The 15,731-nt window shown below is 32.6% G+C and overlaps 2 protein-coding genes across 3 annotated transcripts in view; both read left to right on the forward strand.

Annotated features, from left to right (window-relative positions):
* LOC144845082 (DNA-directed primase/polymerase protein-like) overlaps positions 1–15,731 on the forward strand; it is an 84,909-nt gene that overhangs the window by 49,323 nt on the left and 19,855 nt on the right. The window lies entirely within an intron of this gene.
* LOC144845066 (protein bicaudal C homolog 1-like) overlaps positions 1–15,731 on the forward strand; it is a 48,355-nt gene that overhangs the window by 25,380 nt on the left and 7,244 nt on the right. For both annotated transcript variants that reach the window (XM_078702202.1, XM_078702201.1), the window contains exons 4-12: positions 4,699–4,778; positions 10,019–10,231; positions 10,938–11,174; positions 12,359–12,565; positions 13,040–13,171; positions 13,613–13,775; positions 14,041–14,175; positions 14,516–14,827; positions 15,173–15,503. In XM_078702202.1, the coding sequence (XP_078558328.1) occupies positions 4,699–4,778; positions 10,019–10,231; positions 10,938–11,174; positions 12,359–12,565; positions 13,040–13,171; positions 13,613–13,775; positions 14,041–14,175; positions 14,516–14,827; positions 15,173–15,503 (1,810 nt within the window). The remainder of the gene's footprint in view (positions 1–4,698; positions 4,779–10,018; positions 10,232–10,937; positions 11,175–12,358; positions 12,566–13,039; positions 13,172–13,612; positions 13,776–14,040; positions 14,176–14,515; positions 14,828–15,172; positions 15,504–15,731) is intronic.

Below are 15,731 nucleotides of genomic sequence, written 5' to 3' on the forward strand. Positions count from 1 at the left end.
GTATGTTTAGCCATTATTTTTAGAATTACTTTTAACTGGTAATTTTTTTTCCTATTTTTTGTTGTTGAAAATATAGGTAATGTATTCATACACGGTTAAAGCAGCTATTTCCTCCAACCAGAAACAGACCCTTGTATGAAATCTTATTACTATTTGTGTGAAGCCACAAACCACTTGATATAAATCTGTCACTTGGCCAATACTTCAACATCTACTTGAATTCTCAGAAAACACTGACAAAAAAAATAATAATTTGTAATTAGGAATTTGTTAATTTTCTTAATGTGCCATGCAAGTCATTAAAAAAAAAAAAAAAATATTTGCTATATAAATAAGCTTTTTGTACAGTATCATTGAATCCAGTGTTATACAGAACGTCCATTTTGGTTTGATTAAGGATGTTAAATACTACGGAAATACAAAATTATGATTTGGCCTAACATTATGGGAAATCCCTGGTAGCATTACTACACAACATGTAATGTCATCCTTTCCCAGTTTTTCATGTGTCAAAACACATAGTGGTAGGAGCCTTTTGTTTTCATGATGTACCACGTGACTAGACAACTCTCAAGTTTGAAAATCATGATGCGCACTCAGAAACATATGCACATATCAGAATGTCTTTTACTGTTTTTCTGTATTAATTTAAGATACTGTAGTTTAAGGGGGAGGCCGCTTAATTAGCCACTAGGCTTAACGGCTATGTGACTATCGTGTCTCCAAATTGTCATAAATAAAATAAATAAAAAACACTACCAAACTTTCTGTCACAAATTTTGTATCGAGAATACTAAATTTAATTGTTGCAAGTTTGAGAACTCTGAATCCAAAATTTTTTTTATTTCAAAATGGTGAAAGTTATTCCTATTTGAAACAAAATTTCTGATTTTACATAATAAATTTGTCATAATATTAATATTGCAAGTGATCAAATAATATAATAATTATAAATAGTCTTGTCATTAGAATTATACATATATAGTACGGTACTATACAACAAAAATCAGCCAACCATGACTGATTAAATTTCCCATTTCTATGACAACCCTGTTGTGTTTACCCCGTATAAATAATGGTCTAGGCTGTGAGGCATGTCCTGAGGCATTGATAACTATTTCCTATCTATTGTTGCGGCCACTGAATACAATGGAAATCAAGATTCTTTACTTGTTGTAAACACAAGAGTGCCTATTAGTTTGAGCATGTTGTCATAGGTCCTTCCCTCTTTCAACAATGAACTCTCTGTGTTTATGCAAATCCAGCCATTTGTCAAGTACGGTTGGACCTACTTGTTTGGAATCTACCACTATTACGGCAAGTTTAGGGTGCTGTTGTGCTGTGATTGATGCAGTACTATAGTAGGTACGGTAGAATGAAGTATCATTCTATATGTGATACTTGGCAATTGAACTATTAAAGCAAGTGAACGTGAACGATTTATCTGTGACACTAAATATTTGTCTTTGATTTTGTTTTATGTGTGTTGTTTATTTTGTTTCTGCTATGACTGAACGAGATCAGACTATGCTAAATTTGGATTTATCACATGGTTTATCAGAATTTTGTACACCATACATCATCAACTATTAGGAAGTTTTGACACTTCAGTGACTGATTGATTTTATTAAGGATCGTTGATGAATTTTGAGTCTAAGATTCATTTTACTTTTGTTGAATTCTAATTCCATACAGATGAGTCTACCTCAACCGACATTTTATTTCTTTATCAACTTGACGACTAGTTAAAAGTTATACCTTTGTAATGCAACTCTTGTAATTTGAGATATTGTACAGAAGGAACATTAAATACCTGTTGTTCATGGGTTGAAATTAATCTTGCGATTTCTTACGCCATCATCGTGTACCGATAGATGATGCCTCTCAGTTCTTCCAATATGGCATCGCTAGACCATTCATACTGGTACTATAACTATATTCCTTGGGAAGCTATGTTCACATGTAGGACATGTGAAAAACAAGTTGATGAATCGTTTAAAGCCGATCAAGAGGCTGCCATTTTACAATTACAATCTGCGGCGGGTGATGCTGTTGATGAGCTAGAAATTCCACAAGGTTTGTTTTAATATTAATTTAAACTATTTTTATAACCCAAAAGTGTCAAAAAGTGGGGTGGTGGGGGGATGTATGGTTGTAGGTTTTTCCAAAAAAATCTGCCAATCCTACATAGCCAGCATGAAAATTATATTATGCTAGGCCTAAAGCAATCTTCAGTAGCACCCCTCACACTTGCTTTCATTGCTTTCTTAAGCTCTTACTTTCCCCCGGGACTTTTGTGGAAACAAATATCCCCTTCACAGGTGTTTGGAGGAGAAGTTAATGGGGTGGCTTCTACATTTTAGAAAGTATTAGTACAATGCAAAAGATAGGACATTATATTAAGATAAACACTTAATTTCACAATGTTGGGCTTGAATTTATCAATTTAAGAAAAATGCAGAATGTATTCAAATATATAGAAAATAAGTTTGAATGAAGACAAACTTTCTCTTAACTTCCTTAAACTTGTGATTGAAACAAAACAGAACATGAGTCAGTATTAAAATATTAGGACATTGTTACAACTACTTAACCTATATATAATACAATATCCTGATGCAATACATTAATATACTCTGTATGAATACAAGTTTCCCTTTTTAATGCTATTGTGCCAACATTTTCAAGTAATAATGTGTTATTATCTGTAAGATGTTTTGATACATTTACATCAACTACTGTATGAAAGACCTTTCAATGAATGGAACGCATTTCTCTTATTTTGATTTACCTCGTCAGTCCCTAGAGCTACTGTAATTACATGTGTCTTTATGTTTTTATGTAGGTTTAAACATATAATTCATTTCAAGTATAATAAGGACACAACTTAGGGCCCAACAAAGTGTGCCCTTAAAGCTCTGTCTACACTATCAAACTTTATGTGACACAAAAATGTCATGTGCCCGAATATAGTAGTAATATGCCAAAATATGATAGTGATATGACATAATCATGTCCATATATGGGCACATCTGTCTACACTATCAAACTTTGTGACAAAAATGTCATGTGCCCAAATATAGTAGTAATATGTCAAAATATGGTAGTGATATGACATCATCATGTCAATTTATTTGCACATCACATTTTGTTGTTACATAAAGTTTGATAGTTTAGACAGACCTTAACAGGAGTTTTCTTGTAATAGGGATTGGTTGTAGTGTTAAAACATATTGCCTTCATGGGGAAGTTCCCCCCTTAACTCCAAAATAAGGGGTTATACCATATTATAAATCAATTCTTAACAGTAATTCATTATATTCGATGTTTATGTTGAAAGATTTCGCTTTTAACAATTTAATCTGAATATTCTCACAAAGTAAAATGTGGTAGGTTTTACAGTCCCTGAAAATTGGCTTACTGATTTAAAAGGATTGATTGTTCAGAAAAAATTATCTACAGATAAGATAAAATTGTCAAAAGGGTTATGAATTGAAGTTTGTTCTGTATTGTTAAAATATCAGTTGACACCACTCAGCCTTGGCAGAACATATACTTGTTCTGTTCTGTGGTTTGTAAATAATCTTATTTTAACATATAAAAGGAATTACAAGTATTACAAGATGAGTGTTATTTTGGAAGGGTAACTGGTTATTATATACTAGGAACATGACTTATATTACAGGTATTGATATTGTGATACAGTAGTTCTATAGTGGATTAGAAAAACAAGTATTATTTTATAATTATTGATTATAAAATTATAATACAGTATATTAATTTATTATATTGAAAATAATATTTATAAAAAGTTTATTAAAAAATAGTAATATATATAAATAATGTTGGCAATAATAAGCCATATTAAGTTTCAGTTTAGAATCATCATTGTAAAATTTAACAATTGAAAACAAAAATAATCTAACATACAAACAATTCAATAAAATTAGGATATCATTTATCAGTTGACACATATTATTTAAAATATAAACAATTGAAGAAAACAAGACAAACATTAGTAGAAACCATACCTCATGCATTCAATGGAAAGTTGTTTACTTGCTTCCAGACTTGTTTATAACAGAATAGAAGTAAAAAGTAGACAAAACAAAGTATATACAATAGGCATGGATTAGCATATTGCTAGCTTCAGGTGTGTACTACAGGTTGTTTGTCAAAACAAGCAAGTGTACCATGTGGTCATTTATGTAAATTGTGTCTGGCTACTAGCATGAGTTTCATTCAGTCTAACTTGAGCTTTCAGAGGTGTGACATTCATAGTAGCTGTTAATACTGTAGTACAAGTACAGTATATATTTCACAGCAACTTTATACCTACAGTCTTAGACTTTTCATTTACTTATTTACTTTGTGAAAAGGATATATTTATAACTTGCAATCCATACTGTTTGGTAAGTTATAAATTAATTGTTGTCTACTATTTTTTTAAATATAATATTAAATAAGCGTTTTGTACAACTTAAAGCCCAACTTTGCTTCATATTTTCATTAATAGATAGCATTATATTTTGTAGTAAAGTATGGAGATATAATTACCATTTTAGTTGCAAGTTTACCATGATTAATTACCAATTTTGTATCTTTTTAATATTTAAATATAGGTTGGATAATGGATTTGATTGATTTTTTTTCTGTCGGATTTATATTAGTGTGTACTATTTACTTTGTATTTTTCAGATCCTCATATCAAAGTTAGTGGAAAACCTGAGGACGTAGCAATTGCCAAAGATAGAATAATGTCAATATTAGATACCAAGGTAAAGATGATTTAATTAAAATACATATTTAACAAAACTACATAAAAAGGACCATGTTTTCAATTAAGCCATGTCTCCAATGCTGGGCTGTGTCACCAATGCTGGGCCGGCCGTGTCTCCAACGCTGGGTAGGCCGTGTCTCCAACGCTGGGTAGGCCGTGTCTCCAACGCTGGGTAGGCCGTGTCTCCAACGCTGGGTAGGCCGTGTCTCCAACGCTGGGTAGGCCGTGTCTCCAACGCTGGGTAGGCCGTGTCTCCAACACTGGGCCGGCCGTGTCTCCAATGTTGGACCATGTCTCCAATGCTGGGCCGGCCGTGTCTCCAATGTTGGGATGGCCGTGTCTCCAATGCTGGGTCGGCTGTGTCTCCAACATTGGGCCGTGTCCTCAAGCTATCTGTAAATTACTTAATAGTCCTTATTTCCTATGAACTTGTGATTTTACACATAAATGATTGGAATTAACTACTTTTGACCAATCAGAGTATAATAATTGCCAATAGAAGGTTAAAATGTATTCAGTTGAAAAAACTACCATAATATGCTATAGATATTTCCATTGGCTTCCATCAACTGAATTCAGTATTCTTTAGTATAGTTGTGGTATTAAAAAACACACAACAAATAAAATTTGTACTTTGGAATAGATTGTGCAGAGCCTATAATCTCCACATAGAAATACAAATGACCTGAACACCTTCTTAAATAGCCCAAAGCAAACAGAACTATGCTGCCTGAGTATATTATTTAATACTACCATGATTCCAGTTTACTTTGGATAATATTATTGTGCGATCGTTAAAGTAATTATTTGAGCTAGTCTGCATTTTGGATCTATTATGTTTGGGCTCAAATTACAAATGACATTTGCACTAGATTCTATTTATAATACATTATAAGAAGAGAGATGTACATATATTTTAAATATGTCTACATCACTAAATGTTAAATTAAACGATTGATTTTTCACCGCATTGGTATTTGAAAAAAAACCCATAGCTATAATGTTGTTCCACATATTTCTCTGATTCTATATAATAAATCTATTATACATCTGTGTATAATATGTTAACAATTAATATTGGTATATATCTTAAACAATATTGTTGTAAGTTTTGATTCCCAGCTTGTCCTGGTTTGGCTAATTATATTCATATTTATGGAATAGTTATAAATACAACTTGGTGATAAATACAATTTCATATTGTAAGTTTTGGATGATGCCTGGTGTTGATTTGAATTATCCTTTTAACATAAAACGAGGAGTTGTTTTGTACCAAACGTCCACATGCATACAACAACAGGATATGAACTCTTATGTTTATAGTGGTTGATTAGATTTGTTATGATCGAGATATATGGTAAAAATAACTATTTCTATGTTGTAGGATGTTGTAGGTTGGTGGTTGCGGTTACCCGCTCGTGGCCTCTGGGTTGGAGGTTCAAATTTACGCTACTGTCAATAATTATTACCATAATTTTCAAGCTCACTCCAATATTTGATAAAAAAATATTTATAGATTAGATTAACTTCAGTTAATGGAATATTAAAATTAATATTAAATTGTTTGTATGATTATAATTAGTTAGGGTGTTTGTTTTACATGTTTGTTCCAATTACAATTTATAAAGAGGACTGCTTAAATTGAAGTGGAATGTTACATAACGTAAGAGGAAAGTTTAAATTACCCTGGTTAATGCTTGTTTTTTTGTTATACTAAATGTATTAATGTTTAGACAAAATGCATACTGAACTGTATGTTACACTATTTACAATATACATTTCTATGTTGTACATTACAACATACATTCCTATATTGTACAATAGACAGCATTAAACATTGCTGTACAGTTTTTACATCATATAAAAGATTTCATGTTGTAAGGGTCAGTATTTCAAAATTATTTAACACAGTATATTTTTCTGCCAAAATTGTGTTCAAAATTAAGTTGAACTACTACACTTCTGTTAAGGCCACAGAATAAAATTATTTAATAAGCAAATGTTTGCATATTTTTGCACTGAAAACATTGCAATTTCTTGGCACAGTTTGCACTAACCGTGGCCTAACCATGTTGATGTATTGCCTTTTCAATAAACGTGTTTACCTGAAAAACTGTCGTTTAAATTTAGCCTAGTGTTGATAACAAGATATCTAACAATATGACATTATACTCTTTTGTAATGATTTATGAATTGCAAATCTTCCTAGATACTTATAAAATTAGCTTAGCTAGGAAAATCAAATTTGGAAAGTTCAAAACCTTCACCTTTGTATAATATTCATGTTATCAATTCAGAAATGTAAAAGTCGATTAATATACATACAAAAATAAGCATTTAATTCTAAAAATAATTGGAAAATACTTTGAGGTTTATTTTTGTTAATAGTTCATAGTTCATTTTATTTGTCCATACGGAAATTCAGACATACAATTGTTAACAAAAGTTAAAAGGTTAATACAATAAAATTACATAGCAACAAAATTCAACGATTTAATCATGATTTTTAGCTTAAATTCAATAATTTAATTTTTTAACAATTGTTTGTGTTATACTTTTTACACTTTTGTTTTGTTTTTTTGGATTGAGAGGAGACAAAGCCTCGGGAATATAGGGCTTCAAACGACCAGCGGAGTCCCTATTCACCTCCTACCCCACCTTTTTCAAAACATCTAGGCTGTATCTAACTTTAATAACTGGATTTAGGCGGGGCTAAACAGGCTTTACCTGCCCCCCCCCCCCCCCAACCTAAAATTTAACAGCCATGTCTTTTATAAATAAAATAATGACTATTTTTATGCAACCCGACAGATCGCTTTTATCTTTTGTGAAATATTTAGCTCCCCCTAATCTATAATGCTGGATCCGCCCCTGCCAACATAACTTAACATTACAAGGACAGTTTATTGGCAAAAATATTATGGTAAAACAACAATGTTTTAGTCTAAATAAGGCATCTAATATTCTTGATTGTAAAAATAGATGTAAATTGCAGGGTCAATAATAAATATATAATAATTATATAATGTTTCTTAAACCTAATTCTATCCTGATGAAAAGTGACAGCAAGTAAAGTATGGAAGCAATACATATCAAAATTAATTTATGGAAAGACTTAACATTTTCGCACTGAGGAAGCAATAAATTACAGAAAAAGATCTCTTCCATATGTGACCGTCCGATATCGTAATATTATGGTTATGAAAAGGTGGTTGGTTCAAGCATTGGTTGATGGATACGTTCAAGTACGTGGGAATATTTCTGTTTGTCGATTTGCAGTTGGGTGGGTAGGAATGGGAATTACAGAGTATTAAATGATCCCTAAGGACTGTGGTAGGATGTACAAAAGGCACTGTTTCTGATAGCCTAGAATAACTTATTAATAATTTAATTTGTTGTTTTATAAAGTTAAAACAGGCCAAGGTTTAAAAAACTAGTTAAAAATAAACATTAGTAATTAGAATTGAAATTGACTGATGCAATTTTTATTGACTCGTGTGAATCCAATTCATCATTCAAGACTAGTAGGGGTTACCCTGGTGAACTGGTTCACAAAATAGCCCCTGTATCAGGGGGTGTATCAGGGGGATTACCACCTATCTGATAGGACAGTGATTAATTTACTATTGGTAATCCTTGGCCACACCATAAATACATAAAATAAATAATAAATAAAATAAATTGAGAGCGAGTCAAATGGCCGAGCGGTTAAGGCAGGGGCGCCGTTTACCGTACCTAAAGAGCCAACAACATCGGCAAGGGTTCGAGGCCGACTCGCTCCTAGTTCTGGTGGTAGAACAAGTCTTCTCGGATAAGGACTATAAACCGTAGGTCCAGTGTACACAGTTATAACCTGTGTGCACTTTAAAGAACCCAGTTCATTATTCGAAAAGAGTAGGGTGTTACCCCGGTGAACTGGTTCACAAAATAGCCCCTGTATCAGGGGGAATTATCACCTATCTGATAGGACAGTGATTAATTCACTATTGGTAATCCTTGGCCACATTGCCTAAAGACATAAAATAAATAAAATAAAATAAATGGCTAATGATGATGACCACACATCATACTGTAGATTTAAATTATTATTGTTAGTTTAAACATGGACAAAATGTATGTACTTTTTTTAATAATTGATTATTCTTTATTTCAATAATATAAAAAAATAGTAAAGTAAATAAAAAACAATAAAAATAAAATAAATGTTATCATTTATCAGCCATCTTATTAGTTCTATAAGCATATTTTAACCATTCAATGATTGTATTAAGAAATGCAGGCAATATATAAACATAAAGTAAAATGTCTTTAGTATCAAATACCAAAAGGAAATTAGGTTGAGTTGTCAAAATGCTCTCTCACCTGCTGGTTTTAACCGTAGTAAGAATCAATAACCCTTTTCTCGTTTATATTAATAATAATAATAACTGGTACTTGATATAGCGCATTATGCTGAAAGCCTCAATGCGCTTTACAAAGACAGAAAATTTTGAAAAATTACAAATTAAAAAGGTGGGTTTTGAGGAGAGATTTGAAGACACTGGTGGAAGTAGCCTGACGGATTTCAAAAGGCAACGCATTCCATAGAGAAACGGATGCCGAAGAAAATGAACGATTTCCATAAAACTTAGTGGAGGGATGAAATATATGGGCAAGAAGAGACTCAGATCTAGATCTCAATATTGCAATATAAACAGCAGAAATGCTATTTTACAGAAAACTTGTGCAATGAAATTCATATTATTGTATACCTATTAAACAATAGACAATGGTTAATGGTAAAAACAATTCACATTGTAGAAAACACTGCTCAATATTATAATAACAATATATAATATCTATAAAATTACAATATATACTGTAGTTATAAAAATTACAAATCCAAAGGCAAATTGCTGAAAAAATGTCAATTCTGTGGCTGGATCTCAATGGAGATACAAAATAAGATAAGCAAAAAGCTAAATCAAAATGAATCTATATAAATTGCAATAAATATTTTAAAATTACTTGATATATACAGTAAAAGTTTGCTAGCACTCATCATCCTAAAGCTCTGTCTACACCATCAAACTAGTTTTAAAAAAAAAGTGTGATGTTCCCAATTATGGTACTGATATGACATCATCATGTCCATATATAGGCACATCACATTTTGTTATCACATCAAGTTTGATAGTGTAGACAGAGCTTAAACAACCTCTGTATATTAACTTAATTATTTAATTTCTTTTTTTGTAGAGTAATAGGGTAACATTAAAGATGGATGTATCTTATATGGAACATTCACATGTGATCGGGAAAGGCGGCAATAACATCAAGTCAGTGATGAGGAACACTGGCTGTCATATCCACTTTCCCGATTCAAATCGTGGCAGCCAAGCTGAAAAAAGTAATCAAGTGTCTATTGCAGGGCAACCCACAGGTGTGGAGATGGCTCGAGCTAAAATTAGGGTAAGAGATAGTAACTATAAGTTTAGTGGTACAGTCACCGTACAGTACATACAAGATATTTGTTTTCACAAGACCACAACCTGAATATAGTAGCCTACATTGAATTTAATATAAGGTGAGAAAGGGTTTCTTGTATTATACCTACCTGGTACATTCTAGATTTATAGTTCCTTATGAATGTCATTTGAAACATCTCCAACAATTGACGTTGATTTATTTCTGTAAGTTATGACAATTTTAAAAGATAAAAACCAAAAACAAAAAATATATTTGAAATATTTGTAATTTAGTATAAGACTGCAGTTTTTTTATGACAGGTGTTAGGAATATTGTAATGGGAAGGGAGTGTAAAGTATGTGACAATGATAAAATGAATACATGATAAATAAATTCGACCCTTTTAACACAACATTATTAAAGTTTTAAGTGTGCACCAGAGAGGAACCAAACAATGAATAGTACTTAGTCCATTTTGTATGAGCTAAAATATAGATTTACAGATTTACACGATTTTAGAATAGAATTCAGATACAGTACTTGTAATTCAGATACAGTAATTGTAATTCAGATAACAGTTCCTCTATAGATTACATTGACGACCAAATAGAAAAACAAGTTCTCAAGTTCACTTCTTCTACTAAATTTGAATGTGTGTTTTCTTTGATAAACCCAAAGTTTTATGACAATTTCTGTATTTATCTTTCAGGAATTATTACCATTAGTTTTATCATTTGAAGTACCAGTCACAAATTCACTGCATCCCATACCAGATATTAATTCACCAACTATCCAGCATATAGTTCAGAGACATAATATAGCAGTGAATTTCAAGCGTGTACGTGGTTATACGACGACAATCACAGTACGTGGCGCTATTGATAACATCATCGGCATCAAGGAAGCAACAGTTAGATTCATGGAACATCTTACTGGAAATTCTGGGGTAAGTTTACCATAATCAGACAAATGCACAATTGAATAAAAATGGTTTAGACAGATTCTAGTCAATCGAGTTAACCCAAAAAATAACTGAAAAATTAACATAGCCATAGTGTATGTAGATTTCATGGATGTAATTGTGTTGAGCAGAGGTGTAAATGGTTGAGCGGTTAAGGTAGGTGCACCGTTTACCGTACCTAAGGAGTCAAGAATATCGGCATGGGTTCGAGGCCTTCTAGTTCTGTGGTGGAACAAGTCTTTTTGGATAAGAACTATAAACTGTAGGTCCAGTGTACACAGTTTGTCCATGTGCACTTTAAAGAATCCAGTTCATCATTCGTAGGGGGAGAATTAGGGGTTACCCCGGTGAACTGGTTCACAAATAGCCCTGTTCAGGAGGATTACCACGTATCTGATAGGACAGTGATTAATTTACTATTGGGTAATCCTTGGCCACAAATAACTAAATATATAAAATAAAAAATAACTAACAAGACAAGAAAAACAACTTGGCGATAATATAAATAGTATAATGCAAAGCAGAGTGTTTTGGAAACTCGCTAATATTAAAGTACCCTTGAAATTTCCAGTATGCTTGTATATTTATAGAAATGTTAGCCTTTTAAATGATTATTAGATATGATGTATTACATCCTTTGAATGTGGTGTGGGAAAATAATCTATTAGGATGTTGAAATAAAAGACTAATTAAACACTGTCATGAGAAAAATAAATACTGACTATGTAGTCGCCTGATTTATTCACACTGTTTAAATAGTAGTAATAGTTTGGAGGTTAATGGTTTAAATGGAGAGAAGAATTTTATCAGGGTTGGATGGAAAACTGCCACTGCAGGTGAAGAGCTCTCGATTTGTGAGGACTGACATTGATTTCGTGGTCATCACCTGGGCCTAGAAACCACCAAAATTGTGTCTGGTAATAAGCGCACACTGAATTGACATAAACTAACGTGTTCCTTAATCGTTGTTCCTCACAAATCAGATACCCCCTTTTGTCTCATTACGGTATTATTATAGTAGTTTGTCTCAAGAGAGACATATGGGGGTTTTCGATTTGTGAATTTGTTTACCGATGATTGACGAACAATTCATGTCAATTCATTATGCGCATGTATCTATAATCTACTGTAATACAAATTTTGTTAATAACACTTTTTGTCTCCGTTAGGTGGTTCTGCCTGTCAGTACACAAATAGAAATAGCACCCCAACATCACCTGTTTATGATTGGTCGAGGTGGTGTGAACATTAAGCAGATTATGCAGGGTACAGGGGCCACAATACACTTTCCTGATCCAAGCTCTTCTCAAAGAAAGAGTACGGTCTTTGTATCTGGTCCTATTGATTCAGTCATCATTGCAAGACACTTATTAATGGTAAGTTGTTTACTTCAAGTGCTGACAACTTAATTGAAAGAGACTATATTTGCCATTACTCGCAAAGATATTTGTGAGAATTGATTTCTGTGAGAATTGATAAATATTTTCCTTCTGGTATGAACAACTCCCACATGTGCCTCAATTTCATTTTTTCCTACATGTATATTAGAATATAATGTAGGGCTAGTTTTAAATATCATTTGATTTAGCTTTTTGCTTATTTTATTTTGTATCTCCATTGAGATCTAACCACTGATACCCACAGCATTGTCATTTTTTCAGTGCTTATTTTATTTTGTATCTCCATTGAGATCCAGCCACTGATACCCACAGCATTGTCATTTTTTCAGTGCTTATTTTATTTTGTATCTCCATTGAGATCTAGCCACTGATACCCACAGCTTTGTCATTTTCCAGTAATTTGCTATGGATTTGAATATAATGATGAACGTATTTATCTTTGAATTGTAGGGTTGTCTACCGTTGGTCTTAATGTTTGACATGAAAGAAGACATAGAGGTAGACTCGGCTAAATTGTCACAGTTGATGGAAACACTAGATGTGTTCATTAGTATTAAGCCTAAACCAAAACAACCAAGCAAGGTAAATAATTATACGTGTATCTCACCATTCATGTGACTATCTCCGATTGGAGCTAGTCCATTGGACTATGCCATCTATTTCATGTTTGTAACTTTGTAAGATTTCTTTAAATCCATAACTTGATTTTGTTTTAAACCTTCAGAACATATATTCTATACTCTCACTTGCACTATGGGCTAGTGTTGCCCGAAAGCTCTGCTTTCTGGCTTTTTTACTTTATCGTTTTGATTTAACCTTTTGCTTATTTTATTATACCCACAGCATTGTCATGTTTTCAATAGTTTGCCTTTGCATTTTTATTTTATATCATATATTTAATTTTCAAAGATAATTTGATGGTCTGCTTATTAATTTTAAAGAAGAAAGCATGTGTTGATAAGAAAAAGCAAGTTTTTACATTTTATAAGTTTTTTAATTTATACCCTCTCTTCTTCTTTGTAGTCTGTAATTGTTAAAAGTATAGAAAGGAATGCTGGTAACATGTACAAGACAAGAATGATTCTATTAGGCCAACAGTGCGAGCAGTGCTCATCAACGGTACATGCACCACCCCTCAATGCAAATGGATCAATCTCGGCACCTTCCATTGGTCTCAATAACCTTAGTAAGTAACAATAACTATCAACTATAATGAACAGTTATTTAGTAACACTGATCAGATAATTTCAAACGCTTTTGGTTTTTTTTATGTGAAAAAGGAACATATCTCTTGTCTTAAATAATAGAAGGGAAGGATGATGTTAAACAATTTAAAGAAAGAGCTTTATGCGGTGATGAAATAAGTCATAAAACAGCGAACAGTGGAGGTATTAAGTGATGATAATATATAATATGTACTAGGATTGACTATATGTACTGTCTTTTTTCAGGTATTTTGAGCCAGAATATGTTGAGTGTAAATAGTAACTTTATGTCCGTTAATGGAATGAGTGGCTCACCAGCACAGCTACCAACCAGCTCTGGACAAATTGGTATTGTACAACCAACAACCATCAACACATCAGGTATGTGTATTCAATTGAATACAGTATTTTCATCTAAAACTATGTTTACTACAATGTTTGCTCCTTAAATTATAGTTATGAAAATTAATTAAATATTATTTACCTTTTTTTGCCGACATGGCAGTGATATAATGTTAGTTGTTTTGTACAACTGCAAATATTTAATGTTTAGTTTCAGAAAAACTTTGTCGTACCCAAAAAAGATTGTTGAAAACGAGGGAATATTGGTGATAAAGTGAAAATTCCTTGATTTTATATTTAATATTTTGTTGAAAATAATTCATTGCTTTTTTGGTGAAGTAGAAAGTTATCATTTTGTTTTATCTTTATATATTTTTAGGTGTTCGAAGATCAGTCACACCTGTCACACCCGTGATCGTTCCGCATCAGATCAATACGGTCCTAATAAACCCAGTATCATTAGGCATAACGTCAACCACAACAGCATCACATCACACACCATCCCCACCGCCAGGACTGACTAAGCCAGACCCTGTCATGGTGTCAAATCAATTGGCACAGTTAGAGATGAGAGAAGGTCTGCGGCTAGATGAGCTTGATATTAAACAACAGGCTAACAATATGATGATGATGAAGAACCATCCGCAAAATAATGCATATATTCGTGTACCAACTTCTAATGATATTGGTGGTATGTTGAACCATTAATTGCTTTAGTAAAACAAATGTCTTCCAAATATTTGTACATAAATTTGATTTATCTTGGTGGTTAACATGCTTGCCTTACAATCCCAAAGTCCAGGGTACAATCCTGACCTAGTACCAGGGTTGTACCTCACAACTATTTCAACTCCACTCCCTAAGCGTCAAATAAGGCTTATATTATAAGCATGATAAACTATAAAATAGTTTATCCATCATGTAATTGCTGAGTTTGTGCTCGCTGTTGGATGAGTATGAAATAAAAAATTAAAAAATTATATAAAAAAATATTGCCATTTTAAAAATGTATGTTTGCAAATTTATTTGTTTAAAGGTTGTCATAGTAACACCAGTCAAAGTGCAAGTCCGACACAGAGTCCTCGTTCTAGTCCCACAGTACATATTTCAGCACCGTCTTCATCTAACACATTAAATAGCCTTCATCACCATGGTAACTCGATACACAACAATAACAACAACATAGAGCTTAGCATGAACGGGAATACCCACGCAAGACGAAACAGTCATTCTCTCGTTGACCTGCTTATGCAAAACAGTATATCGCCGAGCAATAGTGGAAACTTCTCAATGTTGGGAGGTGAAAATGCTTTATCATCAAGTCAGACACAACAGTCTTTATCTGGTAGCATGAATAATGGCTTAATGTAAGTGTAATCTATTTTAAAAGCTCTCTCTGCACTATCAAACTTTATGTGACAAAAAAATGTGCCCATATATGGACATGATGATGTCATATCACTACCATATTTGGGCGCATAACACTTTTTAACAAACTAATAGACAGAGCATCATTTTATTGTTGAAATGTTCACAGCTCCATTGATAAAACTAGATAGAAATGAAACTCAAATTTGTTATTCAATGTTCTTGAA

Source organism: Antedon bifida, chromosome 6, assembly GCF_963402885.1.
Source record: "Antedon bifida chromosome 6, ecAntBifi1.1, whole genome shotgun sequence".
In the NCBI taxonomy this organism is placed as follows: domain Eukaryota; kingdom Metazoa; phylum Echinodermata; class Crinoidea; order Comatulida; family Antedonidae; genus Antedon; species Antedon bifida.